At 44.5% G+C, this 18441-nt stretch overlaps 1 protein-coding gene across 4 annotated transcripts in view; it reads left to right on the top strand.

Moving 5' to 3' along the window:
- The window catches only part of RAB11FIP4 (RAB11 family interacting protein 4), a 125271-nt gene that overhangs the window by 98533 nt on the left and 8297 nt on the right, over positions 1–18441 (top strand). For 2 of the 4 annotated variants that reach the window (XM_048323406.1, XM_048323409.1), the window contains 11 exons: positions 6488–6711; positions 9985–10176; positions 11694–11828; positions 13245–13280; positions 14190–14289; positions 14699–14802; positions 15354–15494; positions 16031–16112; positions 16374–16511; positions 16970–17128; positions 17473–17616. In XM_048323406.1, the coding sequence (XP_048179363.1) occupies positions 6488–6711; positions 9985–10176; positions 11694–11828; positions 13245–13280; positions 14190–14289; positions 14699–14802; positions 15354–15494; positions 16031–16112; positions 16374–16511; positions 16970–17128; positions 17473–17616 (1455 nt within the window). The remainder of the gene's footprint in view (positions 1–6487; positions 6712–9984; positions 10177–11693; positions 11829–13244; positions 13281–14189; positions 14290–14698; positions 14803–15353; positions 15495–16030; positions 16113–16373; positions 16512–16969; positions 17129–17472; positions 17617–18441) is intronic. The other 2 variants (XM_048323408.1, XM_048323407.1) reach the window with 2 other exon arrangements.

Here is an 18441-nt window from a genome sequence, read left to right as displayed (position 1 = left end):
CATCCATGCTGAAGGTAATGTACTCTTGTACCTCAAATTCCAGATTAGGATGTTTTTTCATCTGCAAAGGGATTCTTCTTGCTTTGATAAGCCCCCAGTGATGGCTGATGAGTGTATGATAGTCCAGTAGTGGGAAGCAACCCAGGGAGTGATGGGACACAACTTCAAAGTAAAGGAAAGAGCTTTTTATTTTTTTGCTTTCTTTAGAGGATCAAATTAGCACTCTGCTGAAGCCTTTTAATGTTAAAACTTTCAGAGGATAAACAATGACCTGTGAGAAGGAGTGCTTTGATCTGGACCCTGGTCTGGCATCTCCATTATGGCCAATTAAAGTGACAGGTAGCAGAGTGTAAACACTCCTGACTCCTGCCATTCCCTGGCTGGCTCCAGGCTGCACGCGGCCTTTCTCCTCTGCCTTGGAAAAGGCAGGGTGTCACTTTGAACTTCCCAGCCAGAGCACAGAAGAACCTTTCAGAACCCCTGTGCCCCCTGCTCGTGTGGTTCAGCAGGAACAGCCCAGAAGCTGGAGCTTAGTCTTCCAGTCAAAACCTGTCGTGCTTGAATTGCACAATTGTACGAGGTACAGATGTTATCCTGCAGCGGGAAGGGAGGCTGGCAGTGCACTGCAGCACGGGCTTGCCCTCTATCTGGGGACTCTTCACTGCCTTTCCAGGATGCTGTCCAGCACTCGATCCAAGATCTGGATCTTCTTAGGAATAATCTTGCCCCCAGAAGTCCCCTCCAAAACCCACAACAACGTGTGAAGCTTTGCCTTAAACTGAGCTTCAAATACTAGATTTGAGTAACTAAACAATCACAGGAAGCTATTGCGTTGACCAAACTAACTTGTGGCCCTAAAATAGCTTCTTATTTGAGCAGCTTAGTGAAATAACAGTGCTCTGCACGCTGATCTTGAACTCTGAGAGATTTTATCCTCCCAGTTATATGGGGGAGACTCAGTGTTCCTCTGTGTTCAGCAGGAGATGGAAGCGGTTTCTGTGACTTCCTCCCTCCCCCATCAGCCTACCTGTGAGCAGCCCTGCTCTCCCCTGTGCACAGCCACAGTAGCCTGGGTGAGAGAGAGAAAGATGTGGGCGAGAACCAGATGTGGGCAAGAGGAGGCTGGCCGTGGGCGAGAGCTCACTCACATCATGGACACCGATGCGCATGTGTGGTCTCACGTAGTGCTTCTACACTTTCCTATTACACAGTATCTCCTGTTCCCGTCAGATCAAAGGGTAGATCAGCACCTCCCCACCTCTGCCTGACAACTGAAAAGGAAAGGAAATACGCTGGGGAAAATCTGTACTTTAAAAAAATGTTCATAGCCCACTTGGTGTAAATATGCAAATGTTTGTAGAGTGGCTGTTTCTAAAACACATTAGTGAGAAATGCTTCACACCCTTCGTTGTCAGTCGGTAATTAAGAGACTACTTGCCTTCCAATGCAGTGGCTGCTTAAAAGAGATGAGAGAGCCTGGATTTTGTCTTATGATGGAGTGCAACAGTAAGTAACTTTCATCTGAGACCGAGCCTGGCACACCTCCACATGGCACCTCTTCCCTTCCAGTTGTGATGAGGTGACTTTTCCTGTGCTTTTACTGGGAAGAAAGTGGATGGGGAAGGTGCAGGGACTCAGACTTGCATCTGTCTCACAGCAGCTTGTTAGAGGGAGTCAGGGGCATGATCCTGGTAAGGGAAGTGCCATGGCTGATCTGCATGTGGCATTTCTTGTTTCTGGTCGTGTGTGATGGGTCCAGCTCTTACTAATCCGAGTGCATTGTGGTGGGATACTTGAATCCTCTTTTCTTCCTTGTCTCCTCCAGCATACTGTGAGGCTGTCTGAATGTCAGGGGTGCTGGTGATTTGGCTGTGATGGGAGTGAATTTTAACAAGGCTTGCTCTTCAGCATGAATGTATTGATGTCGGCATGTCATGTAGCCTGTCTGTCAGCCAAGTTTCTAGCTTTCAGCTGCTTTATATGCATATTTTGGAGATTGCTTCCAACCTGGGAAAACCCAGTCAGGTCACTGCAGGGCAAGGCAGAGCTGTATTCCCATACCCACCTAATGCTGACACTGCTTTCCTGCCCCACTAGGATCAGAAGGAATCCATGGGAATCGCTGTCTTCTGGCTCCTGCTTCTGTTTGGGGTGGCTGTTGCAAAGGCAGGCTGGGCTTACTCATCTGCCTTCAATGCAGCCATACAATCGCCTCTTTTGAGGAAGGGAATTCATTAGTTTCTGTGAAGTGGCCTTGGATCTGTGGGCAGCAGGTGCTTCTATAGAGCAAACTGTTGCTGAATATTCAACAGTTGCTATACAAGCATCTGGCCGGCTGCCTGTGAAGCACTTGGAGTTACCTTGAGCATCCGATTAGATAAAGTGCAAAGCACTTACGGCTTTAAAGCTACCCGCAGCTATGTTGTGTTGGTATTTTAACGTTTAGGGTTGGGTTTTCTTTTTATGAGAATCTTCCAAGATCATAAGCAGCAGCTTTATCTCTTTTGACTCAGCCAACAAAGAAGGGAGCTGACTAGGAGAATGACAACCCTAGTGATTCATATTCAAGTCGTCAGAACCTCATTCTCTTGCTGGTTTCTGCTAATGACATGTGCACTGGAAACAAATGACTCAGGCTAGAAGTGTCTATTCATCTTTAAACTTCTTAAACTCTCCTTAATCTCAAATTAGCTCTCTTAAGGCTACCTGAGTAACACTTGTTCTTGCCAACCTCTAATTTGGTACATGAAATACTGTAGATATCTAAACTGTGAAGGAATAATTTGAGAGGCTAATATATGCAATCAGCCTTTTCTTTTTCTTTTCTCTTTTTTTCTGCAGTGTAATTTCCTTAGGTGTGGTCTGTAAGCAGCTTGTGGTAGATGTCATCATTGAAAGTATAGTTCTGTGAGAAACTATGATCACTGAACAATTACAGCTTCAAATAACTTACAGCTTTAGTCAGTAAGGTGTGGATGCCTGTATATTGTTTACTAGCAACGTGCCTGGATTTTGTTGTCTTGTAATAGCTTGCTTAACCTGTATTAGTTGTTTTAAAGTTCCTTTGTCTATGTTCTCCGACTGGTTATTCAGGCCACAGAAGGAAAACTTCTAATTACATCTGTGATTGTGACAGTTGCAGTAGAGGCTGGTTTCACCCATGGAGCTGAAAAGACACCTGAGTGGTGTTATCCGAGTTCCATGCTTTACAGGATCTGCACGAGAGGTACCCATGTGCCAGGAGTATTGCATTATTCCACACCCCAAAGCTCTCAAAGCTCCGTGGGGGAGCATGTAGTTGCTACCCCCAGGGAACCGGTGTGCAGGCTGGAGCACAGTGGCTGTCGCTGGTCCTGGCTGCTGTACATCAGCTGAAATTGTGTTAGCACCGATTGGAGGTGGACCTTGAGCACTTAAAAGCATGAATGGAGCTGAGTCCTCCTGCTCCTGGCACGGTTGTTTGTGGTGCTGCTGGCTTTGAAAGGGCTGAGGTTTTCAGTGTGTGATTTGGCTGCTGGTGCTCAGAAGAGCAGCTGAGATGTGCTTCCTAAACACCCGCTTTGTTTGCATCGGGCAATGGGGTCGAGGCCAGGTTTGTGAAGAGGGGCATTGGCAACCTGGGATGTGACATCTGGTCTCCCTCTGTGAGGGAGCAGCTGAGAGGGAGCTCCTCCAAGGAGCTTGGCTGGCCCATGTTCTCCATTTATCCCGTCCCCATCAGTCCCTGAGCTCCCCACTGCTTGAGGATGGGATCAGCAGAAGGGAGGACCTGCTTCCAGGAGGGGTTCCAAGTCTTGCAGTGAGGCATTTCAGAAGCTGTAAAGCAGGTGTTGAGGCTTATGATGCCTCCAAAAACTAATTTCTTTTCTTCTTCCTTTTTTTTTTTTTTTTCCCCCCCTCAAGGGGCTTAAAAGCACAGGAACAGAGGAATTGCACTTTGGAAAAGAATCCCTGGCACTGAGCAAGCTGGGGACAGTGCAGTGTGTGCTGTAGGTGTAGATCAGCTCTCCTGTACAAGTAAATGTGGGAAGGTTGCCAGAAAACTGAGGAGAAGTGAGCCCGAGCCCCCAGCCTGTCGAGATGACACTGCACATTTAATTGATAATGGACTCTTCAAAGAGCACCTCAGCTGCTATTATTAGAAGAAGCAGATGTGTGGTGTTACCTGCAGAGCAAAAAGGGAGTCTTCCGTGATCTTCTTGACCTTTACTTTCCCATGTTAATTTGTTAAATACCAGTGAGATTTTCCTGCTGTAAAAATTTGTTTAAGCAGAGACTTCTCCAAGACCTCTGAAAAAACCGTGCTAATTGGGACCTTCAGGGATCCACTGTGTACTCCTTGCCCCTCTTTCCCTCCTTGATTAGACTTTTACCAGCTGGTGCAGTTCTGTAATAGCAGTTAGGCTTTATTGCATTAAGCTTGTTAAGAAAATGGGAGGTCTGTGCCTGTGGGGGTCAGCATGGGGGAGGAAACTTCGGGGAAATGTTAGAGAAATAAACACTTCTGGGTAGTTCTGAAACATTGCAATTGCTCTTAACAAGCTTTGCTTTCTCAACACCTACTGAAAAGGTACTGCTTGTGCTATATGTAGGTCCCAAGGTACTTTGCAAGGAGCAACAGCGGCGTTGTCCCTGCTTGCAAGGTGCAAGTCAGATGTGCTGAAGAACCTGGGGCTAAGGCAGGGCTGGGGCAGGTTCCAGGGCTGGTGTCTGACCCGCCAAACCACGGGCTCGCTGGGGATGAGGGCTTGTGACTCAGAGCTATAAATTTGATTGCATGAGGCAGCATGGCTTCAATAAATACTACATGGCATAGACCAAGGATAAATCCTTTGGGACATCTCTCTAAGCAATACCTTGGGAAAGTTTCAGCCATAATAGAGCTGACACAGAACAGTGGGAAAAGGCTTTTTGAATAGTGCCAGGTGTCTCACTGACATTACTTGTAGGTCTGGAAGACCTGTTGAAAGCTCAGCTAGAAAAGCATCCAGGTGTCTGCTCTGAGTGTGTACCTGGAGTTTCAAACGTAGCAGACAATACGGTCCTTTTCGTTGCTGGGGTATTCATTAGTTAATGAGGTTTGAGCAGGTGAGCTTGTTTGGAATTTCTTCAACCTCCATATGCTAGAAGATTTCACAGTTATATAAATTGGTATTTCAGGAAAAAGGTGGATGGTGAGACCTGCATTTCTAATAGGAGTTTCTGCAAATCTTAAAAAGCTGCAGCTTCTGCCTGACTCTTTTCCTGTTGAAGTGGAAAAGACAATTTGTGTCATCAGCACAGAACATCACTGGTTCTGCAAAAGGGAGTTTGAGCCTCCTTGGCTCCAGCAGAGGAGTGTCCAGAGGCTGTGGGGATGGACTTGAAGCCACGCTGTGGCAAGTGGTGCCACTGGGCCAGTGTCCCAGCAAACACGTTCACCAGAAGGCCAGGTCATGGTGCCAGTGCCTTGGGATTCCTGGGTAGGATGGCAGTTGTGCCTAAACATGAGGTATATCCCTGAATGAAGTGCTCCATTCCTTGTGCCAGTGAACTCAGCTTTAAAAGCTTCACTTGCTAGCAGTAGCTCAATGGTCAGGCTGTCTGTGGAGCTTCCAGGTGAGCTTTGGAGTGGAGCTCTGAGTCAGGACTTGCTCTGGAGCTCTGAGTTATTTGTGTCATGCTGGATGGGAATTGTCAAAGCAGTGTTGTGTGGCTGCTTATCAAAGGACAGAGTAAAATCTTACCCTTTATTTTTTCAATTAAGAATTTTTATTTGTGCCTCAGGGACAAGCAAATAGAACCCAGCTTGTCTTGGCTATTCTTAGTATTCATGGGGCAGGAAGGGGAGGGAGAGGACAAACAGCAAGAGCAAAGAGTTGCAGTAATGAGAATGATGTCTTATTTTAGTTGATACTTAATCAAGACATGTGGTTCCAGGAAGCAGGAACAGATGATTTTGCTTTTTTTTTCTTGCTCTCATAAATCTTTATCACCAAGACTTACCCTAAACAATTTAACACCTGCTAACTCTCTATTCACCTTAAAAATTTTTTTCCATCCTCAAAGACAAAGTAAACTGCTAGGCTTATCTGTTTTGCTTTTGCTTAATCTGTAATATTGATCAAAGGACTAACTCTCGGTGACTAACGTATTATCATCTCTCAAAAGATGCTCATTTTGTTGTAAAACGTTGAGGATATTTATTACTTCAAGTGCATTTTGCTAGTGAATTAGGGTAAAACTGACTGCATTTTCTAGCTGGGTGTTGTGTCTTTCTCTCCTGTGAAGTCAGAAACAGTGCTTGAGCCCCTCTGGAAGGTAAAAGCTACTTTATTGGCTTGCAGGAACTGGCTTTGTAAAGCAGGTCAGCTTTTTGTTTTATGGCTTTTATTCAGTACTACTCTTGCTTACCAGGGCATCCAGAGAGTGTCTTACTGCTTCTCCTGTATCTGCTGAACTGCCTTAAGGGGTGATCTGAATTGACTCCCGATTTTCCTTGTGCCAGGGCGGTGAAATCCAGGACTGTGCCTACTTGGACAGCGAAAGCGCCTACAGTGAGTCAGAGCTGTTTCCTGATGAGGACGTGATGACTCTGGCACAGCAGGAGGTTCACCATGAGTCTGACATGGACAGTGCCATCGAGAGTGCCCAGAGCTCGGAGGCCTCGGATGTCTGTCGGAGCGAGGACAAGGACGGGGTGCTCAGTGGCCTCTTCCTGCCCGGTGACAAGTGAGTGGTGCTTTTGCTTCATGGCAGCTCTGCTTCCAAAGCGTCTGCTAGGAAGGAAGGAGCCTTTATGTGGCTAATCCCTACTGAGGGAGGCTGAGGATGGCTGATGGATTTAGAAACTTAACATCCATTTACAACATAAGGGGGATGGATGTCCAGGTCCTCTAAGTGACTTAGATAGTCTCACTCCTGGCTCTTTCTGGCACATTCTGTGAGCACTCACAGGACTTGAATGTTGTGTGTTGAAGTGTTGGGTCTCTCCAGAACAATCACTGCATTAGCATCCCCCAGAACTTAGGTTCTTCTCTGTTGCTGTAAGCTTTATAGGCTGGAATTAAAACAAATACTTCCTGCAAAGCAGTTCAGTATGGGGAATGCTGCTGTAGTATTTTGTACATCTAGTTAGCTGATGTTGTGGGCTCTGCTGATTTGCTTTGTAACTTCATGTACCAAGTTAATTCTTTGTGTTTCTGATTTTCCATAACCTTTATTGTGCAACAGTAAATTGTGTTTAACACGGGGTGTCCTGGCATGTTCATGTGCAATCATAGTTTGCTGTTAACAACAGTGTCTCTGTAACCCTAACTTGACTTTTCCCAGTTGTGTACCTGTTGTGCTGGTTAAAGATGACTGGGGGGGAAAAGGACCCAACCTGGTTTAATCCTGCTTTGAACTGAATTAATGCAATACCACAGGACAGAGCTCAGCTGGGCTTGCTTTGTAAGCCTCTGCCTTGTCTTCCCTATTTTTGGCCTGTCATCTTGATTTGTGCCTCTTGAGCTTTGTTCATTGCTAAGGCAGCCTTCCTTCTCTCTCCTGGGCCTCCTCGGATGCTCCCTGTGCTGCCTCATTCCTGCCCTCCTCCTGAATTTCTCAGCTGAGTTCTGGCCATCTCCCATTTGCCCAAGCAACCTCAGAGACTTTGTCGAGATAATTACAGTTTCCATCAGCTCTCTATAAAACTTGTTTCCTTTGCTTGCCATTCTCCAGAGCCCCATCCTTGTGGTGACTGACTTTTTCCCATGCTGTGTTTGAAATGTTTTTCCTCCCAGCTGTGCCAGTCAGGCTCTTGTGAAGGGGGTGGGCAAGGCACTGTGCCTCCTGTACCCTCCTTCCAGGGCAGGCATGAACTACCAAGTGCTACTGTGCTACTACTGATAGACCTTGGTTCATTCTCGGAGACCTCCTCAGCTTTGGTAAATCTGTGGGGGAAAAACTTGAGAAGCTCCATGCTTTTGTGTTAAAAGAGGCAATAGAGAGATTTACTTTGCTGCCTATTGAAGAAGCAGGTGGGTTGTGTATCAGGTGTGTCAGCCCTCTGAAATCCTGCTCTGAAGACCAGGAGATTACCTTTAAAAACAAACAAAAAAAACCCCAAACAAACAAAAAAGCACTAAACACTTGAAAGTTCCCTTCAGAAAGTGTGAGAATGAGGAAAATTGGTTGCTTTTAGCAACTCCTTTGCAAATGACTACGCAATTCTTAGACCTCCAATCCTGGTGGAAGTGTTACAAGGAGCTTCCTCCCAAACTGATTCGGTGTAACTACAACTGAGATACAAACAGCAGTAGGATTGTAAGATCTTCCAAAAACTTACCAATACACAGTATGTCCGTGACACAGGAGCACTTTATGAATAAATGTTAGTGTGATATGTTGAGCTTCTCACTAATCCCTTGGCCAAGGAGCCTTGTTAGGTAAGTTTGATCTGTTTCTAGTATGAGTATTCCTATCTTCATCCTTCAGTAGTATGCCTGGCTTGACTTGCCCTAATTTCTGTTAATGTGAGTTAGATAAATGAGTTGCAGGTTATAAATGGATCTCATCAAAACAGGGGAAACAAAAGAGCATACATCTGAAATGCTGGCAGGCTTCCTCTGCTACTAACTGCTTTTGGAGGGAAGCGATATGCAAATGATGCTTGCACCATCCACCAAAGGAACACTGGTGCTTCTCTTGTTTACAGCTCACAAGTGGAGTATTACAGAAAGAGGACTTTCTCTGTAGAGATGTTGAGAGGCTTGAGGTAGACTCAGAAGAAATGTAGGAGGAAATAGTGTTGAGCTCTATGAGTGTGGAGAACAATGTCACCTGGGAGCTACTGTCCTGTGGCTCAGCTGCTGGAGATACAAGCACTGTGCACTGAAGCAAAGGGAGAGAAAAACTTAACCCGATCTGCATAAAGTGCCAGCAGATTCCATCAGTGCCTTGTCTGTACTGCAGAGGCCTTGGACTCTGCTGTAGAGGGAACAGTTGGGCAATGCCAGGGCCTCACAACTGAAGCATCTATTTCAGGTCTTCCAGGTGTGTTTTCCATAGGGAGAAGTTTGTTTGTAAGAACTTGTATGTGAATTTACTGGCTTGTCTGTTTGAATGCCTCACCAAGGTGGGAGCTGAGCAAACCTGCATAAAACACCTGCACTCTGCAGGTGCACTGCACAGGGCATTCTGGACTCTGGGCAGGTGAATCTTGTGCACCCTTTGCAGCCACCTTGCTCTGTTTTATTAGATTTGATGTGCGCAAAACTTTCTGCCAGCTGCTTTTCTGTGCTGCCTGACTCTGCTGATCTGTTTACCTATGTGCCCTCTTTCTCTGAAGTCACAGGGTCTTGCCATTCCTTACCCATTTGACATCATTTTAGGTACTTTCTGGTAGTTAAACAGCATTTTCTTGTGCTTCATATCTCCTCTGAAAGACAGAATTTGTCCTGATGGAAGGAAGGGCAGGAACCCAGCCTCCACTAGGTCACGTCAGTAGCTTTAGTGACTCTGTGGTATGTGGTGAGCTGAGGTTTCTTTCTGACCACACAGAGGAGAGTGGCTGGAACTCCTGGGGTGTGGGACAGGCTGTATTTGGATTACTGGGAAACTCTCTGATTGTGGAATAGAGTGACAACCTCTCTTACACATGTTCCTCTCACTATCCCATGCATTTCGGAGCTGTCTGCATGGTTCCTGAATTCAGAGCAGAAATCCCTATGTGGTCTTCACGTGGAAATGGTGGCTGAGGATCATCAAGGTGCTCTTTAAAGCAAAATGGTTGGTGTTGATCCAAACTTGTCACACAGGTACCTTGTTCATAAATTCTCATGCTCTTGTCTCTCAAGGCACTCTGTCAGCTGCACATCAGGTACATTTAGCACTTCAGGGGTTTAGCACAAAGTAAGTGGGTTACAACTTCAAAGAGGGGACAGCCTGTGAAGGTGGAAGGTTCCATGTGAGGTGAGGTGATATCCAAGTCGGCCTTCGAGATGTTTTGACCTCTTGTTTCAGGTCAAGTCCTCACAACCCTTCTGCAGCATCTGACCTCTCCACTTACTCCACCGCCTCCCTGATCAGTAACGAAGAACAGTTTGAAGACTATGGGGAAGGAGATGATGTGGATTTTACTCCCAGTAGCCCATGCCCTGATGATGAGACCAGAACCAACACCTACTCTGACCTTGGCTCATCTGTATCTTCCAGGTTGCTCCTTATTCATTAACAAACAATTTTTCATTTTTATTCTTCTCTGACAATACCAGAGTTTACACTGGTTAGACAGACTCACCTTAAAAGCAAAATGTGATCAGTTCATTTCCTGCCCTCTAATTGACAGACTGCATTTAATAATAAGAGCTATAGCAAATATGTTTCTGATAATCTCTGTTGGGTTCTGTTGAAATAACTGAGCTGTTTTGCTTGTAGATGCTTTGTTCTACTGCAGACAATAATTTCACAGTTCAGGGTGAAGGGATCTGCTGCAATGGAAACCAGCTTAGCATTATGTACCCACCCTGATGCAGGGAAGACTTACAAAAGAGCTCTTTCCCTTTAGTGTTCTGATACTACAAATCCTTAGCACTAATCTGTGAGGGGAACTGCTGCATATTTTCAGGGCATTATTTGAAACAAGCATCCTATTGACTTGGAGTGTCTTGGAAAACATAAGCAAGTAGCTGCTGTCTGTTAGGAGCTAGAAATGCCACAGCAGTGCACTTGCTTTCCGCATGTGACCTCAGTCTCTGCAGCTCTTACGTCCTGTGGCCAAGGCAGGTCCAGATTTTACTGTCCTTCCCAAAGCAAGGGAATGGGTGAGCAGGGCTGGGAAGAGCTGAGCATGAAGATTCTCTAGGATTTGTCTCCTTGGATCAATAGCACATGGAGGTCTTGTGCTTCATTGCTAACACAGGACAAGCTCACTGCATCCTTCTGTTCCGTATGCAACCCCCACATGCTTGCCTCTGTTTCCATCACTTCTGCAATCCAGCCTGGCCACCTCTGTCATGCATGCAGAGCCAGACCCCTCTCCACTGCCCCTTCATGATGATGGCTTGTGTCTTTCATCCCCTCTTTCCTCAGGTTTATGCAGCCCTTTCCATTCTCACTCCTGGGGCTCAGTGCACTTCATGCCATGATTGCTCTCTTTTATTTGAGTTTATTTTCTCTTTATCATGCCAAGAGATACTGTTATCTCTTCTTTAGACCTGTGTCCACTTCTCCCTTCTTCCTCATCCCAGGGTTGCTTTCATCCTGCCATCTGAGGGGGTTCATGTGACTTCTTACCAGACCACTCTGTTTTTCATCTTCCTGCCTTTCTCTTGGAGAAGAGACTCTTGAGGTTGCATGCCAGGCTCTAGTGGGAAGATGGGCAAGATGAGAGGGGGACATAGCTGAGGTGGCACATACTCATGTAGCTGCCTTTGCTACGTGCATCACAGTGGACCCCATGTACCTTTTGCTGTTCTTCAGTTCACTCAAACTGATTCTTTCCACTGACACCCAGAAACATCCACATCCTCTGGAAGTCCTCAGCTCAGACAGATGGACTTGCCCTAAGACTAGCACTGGCCATCATCAGCTCTGAGGTAGATGAGCTGTGGTTAGAGATGGTTCTTCAAGTCCCTCATCTGTGATTCTGACACATAGACACACAATCATGAGGAAAGCCTGTTGGGGGTTGGTTACTACAGCCAGTAACATCTCTCCTTTCCTGCAAACAGTGCTGGCGAAACCCCCCGAAAAATGAGACATGTTTATAACAGCGAGTTACTGGATGTTTACTGCTCACAGTGCTGCAAAAAGATAAATCTTCTCAACGATTTGGAAGCCAGGCTGAAAAACTTGAAAGCAAACAGGTAAGCAGCCTATTGCACTGCTTTTGGCAATGCCCTCTTGACATGGGACTGGCTAATAGCAGGAGGAGAAAGAAGGAGAGCAAGCCCTCTCTGTTCCTGTATCCCATCATACATACGTGTTGCTCTTACACAACAGTAAGAAGTTTAGGCTTGGATATCTAGCCCAAACCAAAATGCTGTTCTTCATCAGCTGTTAAATATTTTTCTGATTTAAGGTGCAGACATCATTACTAAATTCAAATATTTTAACCAATGAGCTCTTTGATTGCAGAGTGAGAGTGATATTTCAAGGAATTTTTCCCAGGAAGTGGGATCTGCTGTGCTGCTTAGTGCAGATCTTCAGTTAGCTACTGCTTTCTCCAGGTGGGAAGGAGGGATCTCCAGATCCTTGGCTAATGCACATAACCTTACATGCGCCTCTCCTAAAGCTACTGGTCAGCAGAGGTACTTGGCTCCTGTGGGATTTTTTTGTGATGTCAAGGGAACTTGGAAAAATGATTAGTCCTATGGCAGAAGTTACTTTTGGAGTTCATTGCAATTTCAGCTTTTTCCTTAGGTTTCTCTCTCTGCCATTCCATTACTCCTAAGCTGTGCTGAGCACTTGGAAAGTGCTTCCAACAGTCACATACAGTTTTTGAAGGGAATTATGTGGTGGGATTTTAGCTCCCCCTAGAAACTGGATGTGAATCCTGCCTGTTGGCGTAATCCTTGGGACAGAGCACACTGCTCCTCTTGATGCACAGCAGTGTAGAACTTGTCATGAACAATGTTCCTGCCCTAGCAAGGAGTCTGCCAACATCCAGACCGTGACCAGCCAGGGCTTTGGGAAGTTTCTGAGGGAGGCTGGATATGCCTGACCAAGAGCTGTGTCTGTGCACACAGGGATGTGACATCCTCATACTGAGAGATGCAGCAGGATATTTTGATCTGGTTCCAGTGCTGTTGTCTGCAGCAAGGGGTCTTCATTTAGATAGCACCTGTCTCTGGCTGCACAAGGGAGCTGTAAAAATGGAAAGACCTCAGTTCCTGTGCTGAACTTGCAAGCATTATGGGGAAGGATAAACTAACTGTTCATTAAATCATCTAAAAACTGAGAATCCAGAATAAATGTCCATGACTAACTTGGTGTTCCTTTGTAGTGTTTCTAATGTTAGTTTTGCTCTGATTTACACTGACAAATCTCTGCTAAATATAACAGTATTTGCAAATTGACTTATTAATGATCACAGTAATTTGTGGCTTCACTCATCTTTGCGTTCTTAGTAACTGCAGCTTTTGATTCAGTTGTTAAAGAATATTGTTCACAGAATCATCTTTTGATTTCGCTAAAAAAGTCAGTATTATATTTCATTGTGCAATTAAAATTGAATCAAATAAGTATTTAATTCCTATATAATTCCTTCTATATTCATGTAGCCCTAACAGGAAAATATCAAGCACAGCTTTTGGCAGGTAAGAGTCTTCAAGTTTTCTGTGAATATTTGTGGAATCAGCTGTAACAATACCATAAGTGGGAGTGGGGGATGAAAGTAGGAATAATTTTAGAAAAATGAAAATGTGCCAAGATAAGTTTTTAAGGGAAGGGGCCTGTGTTTTGGTATGGATGTTGCGGAATATAGAAGCTCCTGCTAGTCTTGGAGCAGGCCCCTGAACTGGAAAGAGTTCTGTTAAAAATACAGATAGTTTTTGCTTCCTTGTTTCCAAATGTATTCCTTTATACCGCTATTCCATCAGTCCAGTTACTGCTTCTTTAACCCTCATAATGTGGGCCTTGCTGCTGTTGCCAAAATGTGAAGGACAGGGAGAGCACCCCTTTAAAAAGGACATACAAAATTGTCATCTTCCTTTGACTGAGTGAACCAGCCCTGTGCTGGGGAGGGCTGTAAGGTTCAAGGACATTTTAGATAATCTCCAGTGTTACATATTCTGACACTATTGTGCAGTGGGAACTGCTTGAGATTTCTTTTTTTCTGTTTTTTTTTTAAAGTTCTTACTGTATGAAATTTTCTAGCTTAAATGTACCAACCAATGGGCAATGGTGACCTTATTTTAAATTTCTAATAAGGCAAATACAATTCAGTGCATAGTGTGAATAAGACTTAAGTATTTTTTAAACTATGTTAATGCTGGTGGCAGATCTATCAAAAGTAACAAAGAACTCACTCCCTAGAATTAATGTCATTGACTGTGCTCAGTATGACTTCATTTAGCTACCAGTCTCTTGTAAGACTTGTGCTTAAAGAGTTGTAATTGTCACTGAAATGATTGCACAGATTTTACCATCAGATGTTCAAAGTCTGAAGCCAGACTCTTTGTCCTCCCTCCTCATCAAGCAAAATAATTATCCTTCTGATCTTTCAGACAACTCTTCCACAACAGTAACTTCAGCAGCAGTAATGGCAGCACAGAAGACTTGTTCAGAGACAGTATAGACTCCTGTGATAATGATATCACTGAAAAGGTGAGAATATCTGTGCCCTGTGAGTAATGTACCCAACCAAATCCTGCTGGAGCCCTGCATCAGGGGATGAAGATCTTGCTTAGAATTACCTATGATCTGAAGTAACTTATTCAAAATGTCCTTGATGTTCCATTAGTATTACAACTTTGCTTGGCAGTAATGCAAGAAGTGTACAAGCACAGATCTAGGCGTTGTGTTAGGACTTCTTTTTGGTGTATTTGTAGTGATCACCTTTAAGGAATGTGCAGGGTCTGGGGGAACTCAGAACTGTGGAGCTTAGTTTCTCTGCTGGCTTTGCAGCAAAATATGCCCCCTTTTAAAATGGCAGAGTAGCTAAATGCCAGTTAGGAACAGTGAAGGGGTGTTTGACGAGAGATTCAAACTCAGTTTTTTCCGCTTGCCCTTCCAGGTAACTTACCTAGAGAAGAAGGTGACAGAACTGGAGAACGATAGCCTGACAAATGGTGACCTGAAGAGCAAACTGAAACAAGAGAACACACAGCTGGTTCACAGGTAACAAAGCACAGAGCCAGGTCTCTTCACCATGTCAGAGCAAAGCTAGAGCACAGTTGTGGGGAAGGAATATCTCTGCCTGTAGATTATGACCAAGTTTTCTTCCTTAATGCTGGCAGGTGAAATAAGGCTTCATCTGAGAAGTCCAGGTGGAATAGAGCTGCCTTGCTGAATTTTCAGGAAAAAGAGGCCTCCAAACAAGTGTCTGTTTGGATATCTCCAAACAAGAGATGTTAATGACTTGTACTGAGAAAACTCTTCTGCTGTAAGAGAGATTACCCCTGGTGGTTGGGGTTTTTTTTCTTGCATGTAGCAAGAGCAGAAGGCTGTGTCTTAGTCCCAGCTTTTTGAGACTGAAAGAATAGCTTAACCAATAGTACTTAATTCTATGTTTATTAGTAAATATGAGAGATATTGGGAGAGGTTAAATGCCAAGAGAGATGGTGAATTAGAATGAAATAAAGGAGTGGGCAAGAAAGAGAGAGGCAATGTATTTGCACATGTATAAGTACTTCTGAAGCTGTTACTGAAATGAGATCTGATTTCCTTAGAGTTCATGAGCTAGAGGAACTACTGAAAGACCAAGAAACATCAGCAGAACAGACCCTGGAAGAAGAGATAAAGAGACATAGGGAAGCTTACAGCAAGTATGAAAAAGAGAAAGGCACCGAAATTGAACTTCTAAATACAAGGTAACAAACATCTTGGTGCCACCCTGAACAAGGCACAAGGTCTTCTCTTCCTCACTTTTACTTTGCTTCTAAATGTAGGCTGTTCACCAGCAGACAGTGCACAGATGGTGGCAGGTTGGCAGCTCTGTAGAGTAGCTCTGCAGTCACATGTCTAATGCCCAAAAGCTTGGAGGATGCTTTACAGTAATGCTTTAATCCACGTAGCCCATGTAGACAGCTTTGCTGGATATTTGGCATCGATTCAAGGAGGGAATTGTACTAGCAAACACTTGTGCCTGCGTTTGTTTTCTCCAGTTTTTTTTTTTTTTTTCAGATACCTGTTGTTAGGAGCACAAGAATCTGAGGGTCAGTGGAGTATTCTGGGCCCTAAAAACAAACTAGCAAAGGACTTGTGTTAAAAAGTGCTATGATTAGAAAGATTTTCCCTGTTTGGTCTTTCTATCAAGTGCAAGCAAGATGGCTTTTTAGAGCACCCTGTTTTGCATGTCTGGAGTCTTGAAGAGGTATTTGCTGTAAGATTTTTGTTATTAACACAGGGTTCAGCAACTGGAAGAAGAAAATGGTGATCTGAAAAGCACTGTCACACGGCTGAAATCCCAAACGGAGAGATTAGATGAGGTAACAAAACTCCTGAGTCCTTGAGCAATTTAACAGCAGTTTATGTAAAATCAAACTCTTACAGTTCTTGGCCCAGCTTCTTAAATTTTCCTTCCTTGAAGAAGATTATTAATGGAATTTGAACATTGGTCACCTTTAGAGGCAGGAATGTCCTGAGACACAAGCCAGTTTATGACCAGCTGTGTCTATAGGGTCACACTGTGAAACTGAGGGTGTCCCCTGCACTTGGCAGCCTGTTCTGAAGTTCCCCGTTTGTTCCAGGAGAGGCAGCGCATGTCAGATAGGTTGGAAGACACAAGTCTGCGACTGAAGGATGAGATGGATTTGTACAAGAGGATGATGGACAAGCTGCGGCAGAACAGGCTGGAATTCAACAAGGAGAGGGAAGCCACACAGGAGGTAAGTGTGAAGAGGGATGTAAGACCAGGCAGTCACATCTCACCTGATGAGATGCCTAGCTGAGAAAGAACGGGCAGACAGAATGAACACTGAGAGCACCACATCCAGTGAAGCTATTGCTGGATTGTGGTTCTGTGGGAAGGGTGCCCACAGAGCAATGAATGCTGCAAGAATACTTAATAAGTGGCAATCCCTGACACCTTCTTTGAGAAGCATGTGCCCTAACATTTCCTATACTCTGTTTGCAAGGGAAATTATGCTTCTCAGGCATGAAGCTTAGCAGTCAGAACCATTGCCAGCTCTAGAGCAGTTTAGGAGACCTGTGCTTCCAAAGGAGGGTTAGAGGCTGTGTTGTAGGACTGTGGCCTCAGCCAGGCTCGGGGAGTGCTTTTACCTGAGTACAGAGCAGGCTGTTTGCAGGGAGGGCTGCACAGATAGGGCCTGTTTGCTGCCCACAGCTCATCGAAGACCTGCGGAAGGAACTGGAGCACTTGCAGCTGTACAAGCTGGAATGTGAACGTCCTGGACGTGGGAGAAGCTCTTCCTCCAGCCTGAGTGAATTCAATGCCAAAACCAGAGAGGTGGAAATGGAGCATGAAATAAAACGGCTGAAGCAGGTGAGCAGGGAAGGGCCTCTCGATCTGCATCAAACGTAGAGGAATGCCTTGAAAAATGCCAATAACAGCAAGCCCAAGCACTCTGCCTTCAGATTTTGTCTCCCCCTTCTCACAAGCACAAGAGCCATGTTGCATCTGTGCAGAACTTCTTTGCAGTGGTGATGTAAATTATGCCACAGGAAAACTCAGGCAGGGAGGCCTTGTCACTGGAGGCAAGAGTTGCTGTCAGCTTGAAGCCTTGCTGTATGTCATCCCAGCTACCTGTGGTGTTAAAATATCATTTATTTTTTAATGAAACCTTGTAGGAAGAACTTAAAAAGCAATGTCTTTTCATCCTTAAACAGGAGAATCAGAAACTTCGTGACCAAAATGATGATCTTAATGGACAGATTCTGAGTCTTAGTCTTTATGAAGCTAAAAACCTCTTTGCAACTCAAACAAAAGCCCAGTCATTGGCTGCTGAAATCGATTCTGCATCGAGAGATGAGGTAATGTGCTTTTCTAGTCAGGTACTACATCCAAAAATATGCAATTTTCAATGTAATTAACTGTCAAGGTTGAACTGTCTGAAGTTGACAAATGAACAACAGAAAATTGTGCTTTGCTAGGAGTTCAAGGGTGTTAGAAGATTGTCTTAAATCTAACACTGTTTTGGTATCCTTATATTATAACTCTCCCATTTTTCTCTCCAAAAAATTGGAATTATTAGAATCTCAGTGAACTGTTTTACAGTTCTAACATCTTGTGTCTTGCAGAGTAATGTGATAGTATGACATTAATTTCATACAAAAATGGCCATTGCTAGTTACTTTAATTTTTACTTTCTGTTCTAGATTTAGTTCTAAGTTACTTCAGTAACAAGCTCTCACTTAGATATATATTTGAGCTATATATTCCCTGTAGCAGAGCTGAGTTCTTGGCGAAAGTAACTTGTGTGCAAATAATAACTTGGTAATGATTTGAAAGATATTTTGGGAGACCCATTTGTGTGTGAGCTGAGTCCAGCTGGTGTAGCTTCCTTTGAGCTCCAGGACAGATTGTGAGATCAGGCCAATGGATACATGAGAGCTCCCAGGGAAGAAGACAGGTTAGTGTTGAAGGAGATAAAAGGAGTTGTTTGTCCTTGATGCTCTATCTCTTCCAGACAGAACTTCCCATTCCTTCATCAAGAAAAGTCCTGAGACAGAAAAGTCCTTTTTATCCAGTCTGTACTGGACTGACCTGTCAGCCTTAGCTCTTGGGCAGGCCGTTGAAGTGAAGGCCCTTGAATTACACTTGAGAACTTAATTTCTTGCTGAACCAGAGCACTGTGA

Source organism: Corvus hawaiiensis, chromosome 19 (assembly GCF_020740725.1).
Source record: "Corvus hawaiiensis isolate bCorHaw1 chromosome 19, bCorHaw1.pri.cur, whole genome shotgun sequence".
Taxonomy (NCBI): Eukaryota; Metazoa; Chordata; class Aves; order Passeriformes; family Corvidae; genus Corvus; species Corvus hawaiiensis.
The sequence above is the reverse complement of the archived record's forward strand: the minus strand, read 5'-3'. Positions and strand labels throughout refer to the sequence as shown.